Below are 15,255 nucleotides of genomic sequence, written 5' to 3'. Positions count from 1 at the left end.
TTTTCATAGCAACTAAATTGCAAAAGTGATTGTTTTTACTATTTTACCATTTTATCATGTTTAAACAATACATTTAAATAGTAGTAAATGCTTTAAATAAGATATAAACGGTTTTCTAGCTTTTGAGAAGATACATTTTGGGGAAAAAAAAAATTTGCAAAGGGCTGTTGTTGGCATCCATTGTGTTACTGACTCCAGACCAGGATGCATATGTAGGTCGAGAGCATATGAAGAATCTCTTCTAGGATGCATGTGTGTATGCATTTTAAGTGCTGATACTATGTTTTCAGATATTTACTGTTAAAGGGATTCTCTGCGAAATTATGAAAAAAATAGCTAAAGGAAATGTAATTTAATATATTACTAAAAACTTTTAATTAGCAAATCACACTTGTATTGTCTAAGGAGATAATGACTACAGAATTAAAATGGCTGCAATCTTGTTACACTGACAGAAACCTGTCCTAGAATGTTAATAGGACCTGTGCCTGTGGACATGTACAGCAGAAAGCTCAATCCCCTCCCGTAATGTGTGGAAAGATGTACTCACAGTGGAGATTCTGATCTAATACTGGAGATACCAGGGGTGCTGAGTTAAGAAGAGGCTGCTCACACTGCGGTCCACCATGTGTATCTGATCTAATACTGGAGATACCAAAGGTGCCGAGGTAAGAAGAGGCTGCTCACACTGCGGTCCACCATGTGTATCTGATCTAATACTGGAGATACCAGAGGTTCTGAGGTAAGAAGAGGCTGCTCACACTGCGGTCCACCATGTGTATCTGATCTAATACTGGAGATACCAGAGGTTCTGAGGTAAGAAGAGGCTGCTCACACTGCGGTCCACCCTGTGTATCTGATCTAATACTGGAGATACCAAAGGTGCCGAGGTAAGAAGAGGCTGCTCACACTGCGGTCCACCCTGTGTATCTGATCTAATACTGGAGATACCAGAGGTGCTGAGGTAAGAAGAGGCTGCTCACACTGCTGTCCACCCTGTCTATCTGATCTAATACTGGAGATACCAGAGGTGCTGAGGTAAGAAGAGGCTGCTCACACTGCTGTCCACCCTGTCTATCTGATCTAATACTGGAGATACCAGAGGTGCTGAGGTAAGAAGAGGCTGCTCACACTGCTGTCCACCCTGTCTATCTGATCTAATACTGGAGATACCAGGAGTGCTGAGTTAAGAAGAGGCTGCTCACACTGCTGTCCACCCCATCTATCTGATCTAATACTGGAGTTATCAGAGGTGCCGAGGTAAGAACAGGCTGCTCACTCTGCTGTCCACCCTATCTGATCTAATACTGGAGATACCAGGGGTGCTGATATAAGAAGATACTGCTCACACTGCTGTCCAGCCTGTCTATCTGATCTAATACTGGAGTTACCAGAGGTGCCGAGGTAAGAACAGGCTGCTCACTCTGCTGTCAACCCTATCTGATCTAATACTGTATATACCAGGGGTGCGGAGATAAGAAGATGCTGCTCACACTGCTGTCCACCCTGTCTATCTGATCTAATACTGGAGATACCAGGAGTGCTGAGTTAAAAAGAAGCTGCTCACACTGCTGTCCACCCTATCTGATCTAATACTGGAGATACCAGGGGTGCCGAGGTAAGAAGAGTCTGCTCACACTGCTGTCCACCCTGTTTATCTGATCTAATACTGGAGATTCCAGGAGTGCTGAGGTGTGAAGAATCTGCTCATACTGCTGTCAACCCTATGTATCTGATTGAATAGTGGACATACCAGGGGTGTTGAGGTAAGAAGAGGCTGCTCACACTGCTGTCCACACTATCTGATCTATTACTGGAGATAGCAGGGGTGTTGAGGTAAGAAGAGGCTGCTCACACTGCTGTCCACCCTGTCTATCTGATCTAATACTGGAGATACCAGAATTACTGAGGTGTGAATACTCTGCTCACACTGCTGTCTACCTTATGTATCTGATTTAATACTGGAGATACAAGTGGTGCTGAGGTAAGAAGAGGCTGCTCACACTGCTGTCCACCCTGTCTATCTGATCTAATACTGGAGATACAGGGAGTGCTGAGGTGTGAAAAGGCCGTTGACACTTGTGTCTTCCTTGTCTATCTGATCTAATACTAGAAATATCAGGGGTGCTGAGGTAAGAAGAGGTTGCTCACACTGCTGTCCACCACTTCTTTTTGAACGTGGAGCGGCTAATGTGACCAGGAGATAGTGGGACAATACTTCATATAGGTTATCTCCCTGTCACAGCGGTGGATCTTCCTACTGCACATGCTCACAGGCACCTCTTCTATTAACACTCCTTGAAAGTTTCTGTCAGTGTAAAAGGCGGTGGCCATTGTAATTCCATTGTGAAAAAACAAGAATGATTTGCTAATTATAGGCATTTAAGAATTTATTTACAATGAAATGTAATTTAATTATTATTTTTTTTCTATTTCTGCAGAGCCCCCTTTAAAAATCATAAGTTGAGATGTTAGGTCACATGACTGGCAGCAGTGTGAAGCAAACAAGTCAGTTGCAGATGGCATCCAGCAGAAAGTTTCTAAAAGTTTTTTATATACTGTAAATAAAACAACATGGCTGGAAATTGGAAAAATTATTTGCAAATTTACTGTAGATTTAAATGGCGATTTATTAAAAAAAAACACATTATTACACAACTGAGGCTTTTATCCAGTAGGTCGATCATGGAATGTTGCTCATTTTGCCGATTGTATGCAGATCATGGGATTCATGTAAAAAAAAGTATAGTTAATTGTTATTATTCCTTTATGTCTCCTTACAAAATGTTGAAAGTTTGTAGTTTTAATAATCTAGAAGACTACAAATTACTCAAGTGGTGTAAAATTGCTGATGTCACAAATTTCTGATATCACCTTTTTTTCCTGTAAAGTCGCCTCCACTATTATGAATTGCTCTATTTACAATTATTAAGGCTGGCCATACATTGGGGTCATCCATACTTCTCAATCACGGCAGGATCAGACCACATTCCATTGTGCATGGTGGCGGTATGACTGACGTAAGGCAGAAGATCCTGGATCCTTTGGAGATAATCTGAATTGTCTCTGGAAACACCATGTTCTCCAGATCCAAATGCATGGGGCAGTCAGGAAATATTATCTGCCACAAGAACATTTGACCGACAGTTCTCATGTGTGTCGTCAACTTAGTGGGCTTGTCTCGTTAAGACATATAAGACCCCCAATAATTCCTGCAATGGGCACCCTACTAGCAGCCCGATCAGAGGGTCACTCAAAAGAACAGCTCAGGCCCTGGCAGATCAAACTCCTAAATGTATTAATTTGAATAAAAAAGGGACCTACCCACCTACGCGTTTCTGGTGAGATCACCATGATTTTTGGACCAGAAGGTTCTACATGCCGATCTGTGCATTTTTTTCTGATGTTATCACTATTTTAACTCACTTCAATAAAGTCTGGAATTTTTTACTCCATCTTGAGCTGGATCTCCTCTATATCCTTAACCAATTTATTTCAATGGCCAGCATGTAATACTATATGTACTCTGCAGATGCGGGTGAAGTTGGGGGTTCTGAAGTTTACCCAGCATGAGCAGAAAACTGCAAAAAGACAGTGTCCAGTCATAAAAAGTTAATAATTTTCCCAATAGGGTCCTGAGAAAATAAGCTAAACACAAAATGTCCCTCTACCTGTACCCCAGCTTCAGGGACTCTGGCTGTAAAAGTTTTTTTCCCCTACAGCGCCACCATAGGGCAAAGGAAGAATTTCAATGTGCCGATTCAAATGTACAGTCTGCCAGTGTAATGCAAGGCAGGACAGATCATCCTCAGCGAGAAATGCTTTTTATAGCCAAGGGGATAGTCGACAGGAGATCCTTTCTATTAACTCAGAATTACCAAAAATACAGTTCAGAGCCTCTCACCTAGCCAAATCAGATCTCATACTTTGCACTGACGAGGGGCAATTTCCTGAAACACTGTGTCTGCAAATTGAGATTCTGATTTGGCTTTTATCCTAACACTCATTAAAAGGATCGTTAGTGACTTATAGGATCGCTGCTTTCAACAGGTGGCGCTATAGAGTTCTAGTCCTCTTCCTCTATGAAGAGCCAAGTTGCATATAAAAATATATAAAACTGTGTTTTCTAAACTAGAGTAACCCTTAAAGTCCTAAAATAAGATCGGTATTAAAGAGCTATTCCCATCTTAGCATATCATGGCATAATGCCAGGATGTGGGGGGAAAGATCTCCGAAAAAGGGACCAAGGTCCATGTCGTGCCTTGTTAGTGGGCAGTCGGTAATGGGGATATCAAGTGAAACATCAGAAAGTTTTATCAGCATTCGTCAGAGTCAACCTTAGGATAGGTATAAAAGATCGTTCAGTTTCATCCAGAAAAGTGGGATGATTTTTTTCTAAATGTCATCCGTGTGCAATCTGTTTATTACAGCAGCTGCTATTCATCATTTACAGTTTCCTATGTTACAAAGTATCCATTAAAATCAGATTTATACTGTCTCCATATGATATCTGAATTTTTTTTACCCCATGGACAGCACTGGGGCGAAAAATACAGTTTTGTAAATGAGCCCTTACGACTATTCTACTTGACACCGATAAAGAGATCATGTTAGAAAGACACATTTCATGTATTTTATTCTTTTCCAGGATGTACAAAATAATCGTGTAAGTTTCCATAGTCCATAGAACAATCTAATTTTAGTGTCTTGCTTTACAATTTCATTTTCTGTTTTAACATATTAAGGTTTTTTTTTTTTAATTCGGCCTTTAAAGAACTTGATAGATGCTGAATATTCTACTATACTAGATCTTTGGACTGTCAGGTTAGAGAACCACCAAAAATAAATCTGTTCCCAATTTTTGCATTGGAACGTTATCATATTTTCTGAATAATCAAAGACGAATTAAATGAAATTCATTATATATTTAAACCTTGCCAACGAGGGAAGTACAAATAACCTATATCTACACCCTTACTTGTATCACCTAAGAGACACGGACAACCATCTACCTTATATCGGATGCTATATTAGACTAGAAATGTCTCCTTCCACTGTATTCATGCTTCTACTCCATACACAGAGATATTAAAGGCATTTGACCTATAGTGGGTACTTGTCAAATAAAACCTTATAAAGACCCCATGTCCTACAAACATATTCCTGCCTCCCGACACTGACACACACCGTTTAAGAAAACATTAGTCCTTTATTTGATAGGATGTGATCAGTTGCCCAAAGAGATGACACTCTAAATTCACAGGCTTGGTCAGTTTTGACGAGGCACAGTAGGGAAGGGGCCTGGGAAACAGTCCAATCTCACAGAACGAGCCTTCTCCCCCCGCGGTGCTGAGGTGTTAATCCCTCCCGCTGATGAAGTTTTGCATATAAGCTGCCATCAGCCCATTGGAGGCCACCATACGGCAAGGCGTGACGACATCACAGTGTGTTCCGGAGATAGATGCGGTTGAAATTTTAGAGGAAAAGGAGAGAATTGTGGCTCCCGGCTACATCTAGTCATACTGCACAGAACTCACTGTCCCAGTAGAAGATGAAGAGCTATCTCACTCACAGTTCGTATACAAAGGGGCGCGCTCCTAGTAGTGAGCGGGCGGAGAGCGCAGGTACAACAGCACAATGATGATGGTGAGAGTCGCAAGCGCTGAGCTTGTTATGTTGAATAGTCGCGCCGTCTTTGCATCTTCCACAGCCCCGGTGAGGTCGTTCAAGAGTTTCTTGTCTCTGACCTAAAACAATAAAATAAACCAACATATTTAATAAGTGGATGGAGATGTGGATCCTCAGAATGTAAGTTCCTAATTTTTTTTTAACCAAAGAACATTTAAATCATAAAGAGGTTGTCCACTACTTTAGCTTTGATGATCAATCCTTAGACTAGGTCATCAATGTCTGATTGGTCAGGGTCCGACACCCGGCACACCAGCTGATCAGCTGTTTTCGGTGTTGGCCACCGGTCGGAAATGGTCAGCTGCGGATCTGCTCAGTCTTCTGATAGTGGCCGCGGCCTATTTGAATAGGAGGTGGATGTACAGTACCCGGCCGCGGACACTATCAGAAGATGGAGCAGCTCCACAATTGAGCATTTCTGGCCAGCACAGCTGATCGTCAGGGTTGCCGGGTGTCGAACCCCGACCAATCACACATTGATGACTTATCCTAAGGATAGGTCATCAATGATAAAGTAGTGGACAACCTCTTTAAATAGGATTTCTGAGAAAGTACACTATCACCAGGATAGGTCATCAATATGTGATCAATGGATGCCTAAAAGAGCTTAAGAGGGCCGAGATGTTCTAAGGTTCAACCATGCGTCCATCCATGGACTAGGCCTGGTACGACAGGTTGGTGCTTCGGTTGATCATTGTAGGTCTTAGGGAGTTGTATCCTAAGTGGCCAAATATTATCCTATAACTAGACCATCAAAATGTTTTTATGGCAAACCCCTTTAACTCTAAATACTATTAGCAGCTAAGACCATTTTTTTGGTCCACCACGTGAGATTTGTATTTTCTTGCTTGGGTTAATAGTTTCTAACTTGTAATATGGAGGAAAGAATATACAATATTGCCCAAACAGTTTGACTATTTGCTATTAATTAATACAAAATCTGTAATAGGGGCCCTTATAACATGATATTGTTAATACCAGTGTCTTCTTAGACTGCCCCCCCTGAGGCACAAGAGTCCAGGTGTGAAAGCTACCTCTGTACCCCCAATAGTTACACCCTCCTTCCTGAACTCTGCGTTGTCCATATCTGCTTCTTCGTATTATTAACAACTCTGCATACTTATAACTTCTGCGCATAATATGCACAGTGATGCCTTTGGAAGTCAATTTTAGAGGTCGTGTTTTTGTTGATGCACATACCACACCAATTCTCCTGTGTATGCGCTATTCTAGCCTGTATTATTCCGCCACTGCACCAAAATCAAGATCAGCAAAAAAATAATGGTAATTCTGTTTTCTCAGCCTGATTGCTTCAAGATAATGATTGAAACGATACCCATTCATTGTTCCAAATAGTACTGCTCACAGAAGACTATCCCTACTCCCCACACAAGATGACCTCTTTGAGAAAGATCACCTCTGAACTCACAATCTCCATAAAACAGTTCTAATCACATAGCAGTTCCCAAGGTGTAGAGATTGTCATAGAGGCAGCAACCCAACAGTTGCCCATACAAATGTCCCAGCCGCGATTCTCTGCCTCACTGGTCCTGCATTGCTTTGTACTCCTCTATGCATGCCAGCAGCCACATAATGAAGCCATGCCTTCCTGTGCCAATCTCTAGAGTCAAAAATCACCACTGGAGAAGACATATCAGGCACTAAGGATATGGATTTTGCATTCCAGAACATTGTTGAACCATCTCATTGAATCCTGTACTTGGTCAGCATGGGTTTGGGAAGCCAAGAACCACATAATAGAGGCTCAGGATCGCTACATGTCCACTTATTTCTATTGATCTAGTTCAGGGTCAGCTTCTGTGTATATCCATTGTGGTAGATTGACTTACTCGGCTCCTTCCAGAGGTAGACACAGGAATGTTTTCATCTGCTGGTTTATTTTAATATGGCATAAACCATGGCAGGTTCAACAAAATAAACAAGGCCTTGCTGGCATAACGGCAAAACAAAAGATAAATGAAAGCACAGTCCATAGCTTGTGGGGATTCGCCCACTCAGGTTGCAGCATACTTCAGCTCCTTCTGATCTGAAGTTCCACACAGTCTGGAGACTTCCTTCTCCACACACAACAGGAAGAAAAACTCAATGCTGGAAATTTAACTTCTCCAGCCAAACCCTTGAGATGGAAATATGGTGAACAGGCGTCTGCCCATCTCACACTTACTCCCAAAAAAAAAACAACCCAAAATGGCTGATTAACCTCTTCAGCACCTAATATGCTTGAGAAAAGCTTCTGGGTTTCACATCACGGAAGATAGCAACCTCCATGACACATATTTCCCCTCACATACATCGCCAGTGACCCTGTCACACCAGGCTGTGCCAAATAACAAGTATTTTTCTACATTTTGGATGATTCAAACATATTAGACTAGTTTTGTTCAGGACTATGGTTTTCCCTGCAGCAGCTAGTCAGTGTGTTGACTTACAGTACCAGTCAAAACTTTCTATACCCTTGTTCACGCAATGGATTTCCATGATATTATTGGAATGTGCACATTCTAGATTTGGACTGAAGTCAGAAATAGCACAAAGGAACAAATATGAAAACAAGGAGTAAAGAAACATGTGCAAGAAACCAGAATATGTGATAAGTCCTCAAAGAACCTTCCTTTTACTCTTATGACAGCTCTACATTCCCTTGGCTTCTCTCAAGCAGCTTCATCAGGTATCACCTGGAATGGCTTCTAATGAATAGGTATGCCTCTTCAAGAGTTCATTTGTGGAATCACCAGCCTTAACAAAGTGCTTGCGACCATCAGGTGTGCTTTGCAGAGGAAATGTTGGTACACAGTTCCACACAGTTCTGAGCCCTTTTACACAACTGTTCTAAGCCAGAATATGGCAAGAACCATTCAACTAAGTAAAGAGCAATGACAATCTATTATTACTTTTAAGCATTCGGGAAAATTGCTAAAACCTTGAAGCCATCTCAAGTGTAGTAGTGAAAACCGTTAATTACTATGATGAAACTGGCTCTCATGAGGACCACCCCAGGAAAGGAAGACCAATAATTACTTATGCTGCAGAGGATAAGTTCATCAGTTATCAGCCTCAGAAACTGGAAATTGACAGAACCTCAGATAACAGCTCTCATAAATAATGTACAGACATTAAGTCACAGGGCAGGGACATCTCAACATTGACTGTTCAGAGAAGACTGGAAAAAGCTGATCTTTATGAAGGAATTGCTGCAAAGAAGTTAGTACTGAGGATGACAAACAAGAAGAAACTTGTTTGGGTCAAGAAATACAAGGACTGGACAGTAGATCAGTGGAAATCTGTATTGTTGTCTGATGACTCAAAATGAGAGATTTTTTGAGACCACCCACCATGTCCTTGTAAGATGCAAAAAAGGTGAGCGGATGGTTTCTACATGTGCGGTGCCCACTGTGAAGCATGGAGGGGAGGTGTGATGGTGCTTTGCTGGTGACAATAGTGGTGATTTATTCTAAATTCATTGCACACTTACCCAGCATGGCTATTACAGCATTCTGCAATGTCATACTATCTGGTTTGCACTTAGTGGGACCATCATTTGTTTTGCATCAGGACAATGACTGAAATCACGCTTCCAGGTTATGTAAGGACAGTGTGACCAAGTGGTGGGTTTGAGTGCTTCATCAGATGACATGGCCTTCACAATCACCCAACCTGCATCCAACAGGACAGAAGAGTGACAGTAAAGCAGCCAACAAGCGTTCAGCACCCCTGGCAACTCCAAGACCACTGGAAGCCATTCATTCCATTCCTGATGAAAATGCTTGAAAGAATGCCAAGGTGGTGTAAAATTGTCAGTAGAGTAAAAGGGGGGTACTTTGACTCATAATCTGCTTTGTTTTACTTGTGTTTCTTTACTCCTTGTTTCCATATGTGTTCCTTTGTGGTCTTGCTGCCTTCAGTCTGAATCAAGAATGTGCACATTCCAATAAGAACAAGGAAAACCATTGTATGAACAGGTGTGTCCCAATTTATGAGATGAAAATAACCTTTTAATTGGTTAATATTAATGTGTGGCGTTATAGACTTAGGTTCGTTTTTATACTTTTTGATTATTATTATTATTTTTTTAATGTAGAAAAAGAATTGCTTGTCTATAATTTGTCTAATTTGCCAATTTTGTTGTGTTTTTATTTTCAGGTTTGTTTCGGCTAATGTTTATAAAAAAAAGGGCTCACCTTTAGAGAGTAGGCCAGCGCGATGAAGCCCAGGCAGCAGAAGTTCAGGTAGACAAAGTTGAAGATGGACCACAGGTAATAATCATTTACCTCAGTTGTCTCAGGGGAAATCTCTATGACTGTAACCGCAGGTCCACTTTTACCGGTGGCCACAGACACTGTCCCTGGGGGAGGCTTGGTCGTCTTCTTCTTCTCACGCTCCAGGGTGTGTTTACATTGTGGTAGGTGCCACGTACCTTCAACTTTATACGCTTTATTTTCCATGTCTCATAGAAGGAAGGCAAGCAATGTGAGTGCTATTTCTATTGAGGAAGCCCAGAGCCCAAGCCTGCCCGCGAGGAGCAAAAGCGGCTAGAGACAAAAGAAAGTCACAAAGAAAAGATATAAGTACATCTCTATATTGAGATGAACACAAGATAGACCATTCTGTAACATTTACCAGTTACCCACCCAGTGATGTTAAAGCCATTTAGGACATTTAAATCTCTTGATATTTAAAGGGAATATGTCATTGGAAAATTATGTATTGTTTAAATCAGGTTTTTGTGATAAATCCATTTTTAAAAAAAATTGGGCAATTTATTTTTCTATATCACCATCTTTATTAAAAATAAAAAATAGAAACCTTGCAATTTTCACACTGGCCATTGGGACTTTTTTAGACTCTAACTTCCCGTTTCAGGAAACAACACATGTATATAGCCACAGTGAATAGACCTTAACCTTATATAGACCTTATATTGAAGTATCTAATAAGGATGTGCAAAACTCATTATGAAGGGAAGGGGAGCAAAGGAGCTGTGACATCACCCATTGTGATTGGTGGATCCTGTGTTATCAGCTGTGTATAGAGGTATACCAGTCATTATAATCCTGCCTCTGCTGATAAGAAAACTGCTGAAAACTCTTCCTGATTAGACAGGAATTATGAGTCTAAAAAAAAGCCATATTGGCTAATGTAAAAATTACAAGACTTTATTTTTTTGTGATAAGAAATTAAAAATACAACACAAAAATCTGAATTAAGTAGTAGGTCATTATCTGATTACACATTCCCTTTAAATATACAGTACAGACCAAAAGTTTGGGCACACCTCATTTAAAGATTTTTCTGTATTTTCATGACTATGAAAATTGTACATTCACACTGAAGGCATCAAAACTATGAATTAACACATGTGGAATTATATACTTAACAAAAAAGTGTGAAACAACTGAAAATATGTCTTATATTCTTGGTTCTTCAAAGTAGCCACCTTTTGCTTTGATGACTGCTTTGCACACTCTTGGCATTCACTTGATGAGCTTCAAGTGGTAGTCACCGGAAATGGTTTTCACTTCACAGGTGTGCCCTGTCAGGTTTAATAAGTGGGATTTCTTGACTTATAAATGGGGTTGGGACCATCAGTTGTGTTGTGCAGAAGTCTGGTGGATACACAGCTGATAGTCCTATTGAATAGACGGTTAGAATTTGTATTATGGCAAGAAAAAAGCAGCTAAGTAAAGAAAAACGAGTGGCCATCATTACTTTAAGAAATGAAGGTCAGTCAGTGCGAAAAATTGGGAAAACTTTGAATGTGTCCCCAAGTGCAGTTGCAAAAACCATCAAGCGCTACAAAGAAACTGGCTCACATGAGGACTGCCCCAGGAAAGGAAGACCAAGAGTCATTTCTGCTTCTGAAGATAAGTTTATCCGAGTCACCAGCCTCAGAAATCGCAGGTTAACAGCAGCTCAGATTAGAGACCAGGTCAATGCCACACAGAGTTCTAGCAGCAGACACATCTCTACAACTGTTAAGAGGAGACTTTGTGCAGCAGGCCTTCATGGTAAAATAGCTGCTAGGAAACCACTGCTAAGGACAGGCAACAAGCAGAAGAGACTTGTTTGGGCTAAAGAACACAAGGAATGGACATTAGACCAGTGGAAATCTGTGCTTTGGTCTGATGAGTCCAAATTTGAGATCTTTGGTTCCAACCACCGTGTCTTTGTGCGACGCAGAAAAGGTGAACTGATGGATTCTACATGCCTGGTTCCCACCGTGAAGCATGGAGGAGGAGGTGTGATGGTGTGGGGGTGCTTTGCTGGTGACACTGTTTGGTATTTATTCAAAATTGAAGGCATACTGAACCAGCATGGCTACCACAGCATCTTTCAGCGGCATGCTATTCCATCCGGTTTGCGTTTAGTTGGACCATCATTTATTTTTCAACAGGACAATTACCCCAAACACACCTCCAGGCTGTGTAAGGGCAATTTGACCAAGAAGGAGAGTGATGGGGTGCTACGTCAGATGACCTGGCGTCCACAGTCACCAGGCCTGAACCCAATCGAGATGGTTTGAGGTGAGCTGGACCGCAGAGTGAAGGCAAAAGGGCCAACAAGTGCTAAGCATCTCTGGGAACTCCTTCAAGATTGTTGGAAGACCATTTTCGGTGACTACCTCTTGAAGCTCATCAAGAGAATGCCAAGAGTGTGCAAAGCAGTCATCAAAGCAAAAGGTGGCTACTTTGAAGAACCTAGAATATAAGACATATTTTCAGTTGTTTCACACTTTTTTGTTAAGTATATAATTCCACATGTGTTAATTCATAGTTTTGATGCCTTCAGTGTGAATGTACAATTTTCATAGTCATGAAAATACAGAAAAATCTTTAAAATGAGACTGTGTCCAAACTTTTGGTCTGTACTGTATCTAGTAGCATTACATATATATCACATTTTAGCAGTCAATGGAGAAAAGATTGGTTAAGTGACAGGTGCAAGGTAAAGGACAATACAGGTCATTGGAATGCCATTTAATGCTTCAATATAAAACATAGGGTTAAGGTCTGTTCATTGTGGCTATGTACATGTGTTGTTTCCTTAAACAGGAAGTTAGAGTCTAAAAAAAAAAGTCCCAAATGGCCTGTGTGAAAATTGCAAGGTTTCTATTTTTTATTTTTAATAAAGATGGTAATATGGAAAAAAAAATAAATACAAAAAATAGATTTATCACAAAAACTTGATTTAAACAATACATAATTTTCCAATGACCTGGGTGCACTGGGTGGCAGGGAGAACGGTAGAGTGACATTGGAGAGGTCCACATTGCAAGATGTCATTAATTACTAATATTCTGATAATAGAAGTAAGCGTCAACATCTTAAAGGCACATTTCAACCTGATGAGTAGCCAAAGCAATTGGCAAACCCAAGCCTTCTACTGGAGAGTGAAAAATAGACCTGTTTGTGTCTCTCTTGCCATAACTACTTCTTCACCCTCCTTTCCATTCCTCGTCTCCCCCCCATCGCCTATACCCCCATCTCCCAGTTCTGCAGTATGATCCTGCAGCACACATCCATTCTTTGTTTTGCTTTGGGCACTGCAGGAGAAATCCTAACTTGTCAATAACCTGCAGCTTATTGCACTGCGCCCAACAGAATGGAGATCATTGATCCGTATCTATCACCAGATCCCAAGGCTGGCAGCCTCCCGCTGCATTCAACAGACTTCCACAGCATCTCCCATACCAGAAAGACATCAGAGTATGCGAAATACCCCAGAGCATCACATAGTCACCGGCACTAACATTTAATTGGAAGTATCGAGCTGTGTCCAAAGTATTTTCACCCTGGTAAACACCACCCCCCAAAAAATTACTCAATGCAATAACTACACCATCGTATGATTATTCTAAAGCACTGCAGCAGTTTACAAGGACACCAGTCTGCATTTCATGGATCTTCTGCATTGGATATCATCAATATGACCCCTGCAGAACATCACACCGTCTTTGCCCTTTGGTATCATCTTGCACTAAGATGCTGCGGGTATCATCTGGGTCCCTACTCACCTCGCAGGGCTCTCGTTAGGACCACTCTGACCGCCTGTCCGTGACTAGTGGGTACCCCCAGGGAGAGAGAGCCGATAGGAACAGCTGCATGTCTTAAAACAAGAGACCGTCTGTATCAGACAGACTATAGAGGAGGGAGGAGGATAAAGGGGGTGTCCGAGGAGCTGGAAAGAGCGAAAGGAAGGAAGGAGGAGCAGTAAGGAAGGGGATAGGATGGGGGTGTCCATATAAAGATCCACACATGATTCATGTAAACACTTAAGAAACATTGCATACATGAATGATTGATCTAGGAGATGGAGGGGGGTATAGCAGGACAAAGTAAGTTGACCTCTATATGTCTCATAGGAAAGAATCCTGCAATTCTGGATGGTCTGCTGGTTATAACATTTGTAGCACCTAATAGCTTCTGCCACTTCTCAGTGATGCCATGCATGGATGAGCAGGCAGCAGGTATACATTACTGCTGCCGATGCAAGAATGGCAGGCTCTCCTTGACAATACTGCAACGTCTGTCTCCTGCAGGCTGAGTACACAGGCAACAATGAGAATCCCCAGTAGCCCCGCTCCTTGTCCAAGCAGGCATAGCCGCAGGGAAAGCAGCAAGGAGCCAGCAGCAATCACAAATCATGTCAGCGCTCTACACCAATTGTACAAATAGTTGTCAGCTGCCAAATTTCAACCAACGCTTAATTGAAAAGTGTTATTTTTTTTAAGCTCGGATGTAATATCTCAATGAAGTTCAGTTTTCCTATCTCTGACGTATAAAAAAAAGCCAAAATTCATAATAAGAACTTGGATGAAATTTGCAAAAATACAAATCGCCACATCACTAAGGGCTTCCATTGTTTTGTCTTTTCCTTTTGCCTGCAGTGGTTAAATGGGTTTATAATTATTATTTTTTGCATGAATTAATGATCTAAAATAATCTGGATTAAATAGAGAAAATAAGTCCAACTTCTAGTAAGATGCACTATATTTATCACACAGCGTGGTCCTCTGTGATTCATTTGGTGTATCTTGGGAGAGACTGAGCTATTTACAAAATACACATTTATCCTAGGCCTAATATTGTAATTATTGTACATTATCTATGCTTTCTTTACAAATCCTAGATCTATTTCTTACACACTATTATTGATATTTTATTTCCACATTTCTGATGAAGGTTTATAGACCGAAATATCATTTGATTTTCTTTGGATCGTCTGTGTAATAAAACACAAAATTTGCATTAAAAGGGAATCAGTAAGATTAACCCTCTTAAGTCGTCAGAGAAATCTGAATAAAATGATACCTTGATATCTGCGATTCGATGCCTTATTATAGAGTAATCCACATTTTTCTTAATATGTAAATGAGCTGTTAAGATCTATGGGCCAGACATAGATCTCCCTGAGAATCTGAGCTTATTTTACATAAAAGTGGCGTTACCAGTGTGAGACATGTAGATCAGGAGAGCAGACTGTCAGTCATTACATGTCTCACACTGGTTTTGTCCCGTTTCATTTAGAATAAGCTCTGGAGACAGATTC

The 15,255-nt window shown here is 41.0% G+C and overlaps 1 protein-coding gene across 1 annotated transcript; it reads right to left on the bottom strand.

Annotated features, from left to right (window-relative positions):
• Positions 1 to 2,660: 2,660 nt before the first annotated feature.
• IFITM10 (interferon induced transmembrane protein 10) lies at positions 2,661 to 13,895 on the bottom strand. The gene is made up of 3 exons (XM_073658763.1): positions 13,721 to 13,895; positions 9,888 to 10,238; positions 2,661 to 5,747 (listed from the first exon to the last, which is right to left on the bottom strand). The coding sequence occupies exons 2-3, from the start codon at positions 10,149 to 10,151 to the stop codon at positions 5,598 to 5,600; spliced, it is 414 nt and encodes a 137-aa protein (XP_073514864.1). The 5' UTR covers positions 10,152 to 10,238; positions 13,721 to 13,895; the 3' UTR covers positions 2,661 to 5,597.
• Positions 13,896 to 15,255: the final 1,360 nt, after the last annotated feature.

This window comes from Phyllobates terribilis, unplaced genomic scaffold, assembly GCF_046119375.1.
Source record: "Phyllobates terribilis strain yellow unplaced genomic scaffold, ASM4611937v1 Scaffold_13__5_contigs__length_258822181, whole genome shotgun sequence".
NCBI classification, from domain to species: domain Eukaryota; kingdom Metazoa; phylum Chordata; class Amphibia; order Anura; family Dendrobatidae; genus Phyllobates; species Phyllobates terribilis.
The sequence above is the reverse complement of the archived record's forward strand: the minus strand, read 5'-3'. Positions and strand labels throughout refer to the sequence as shown.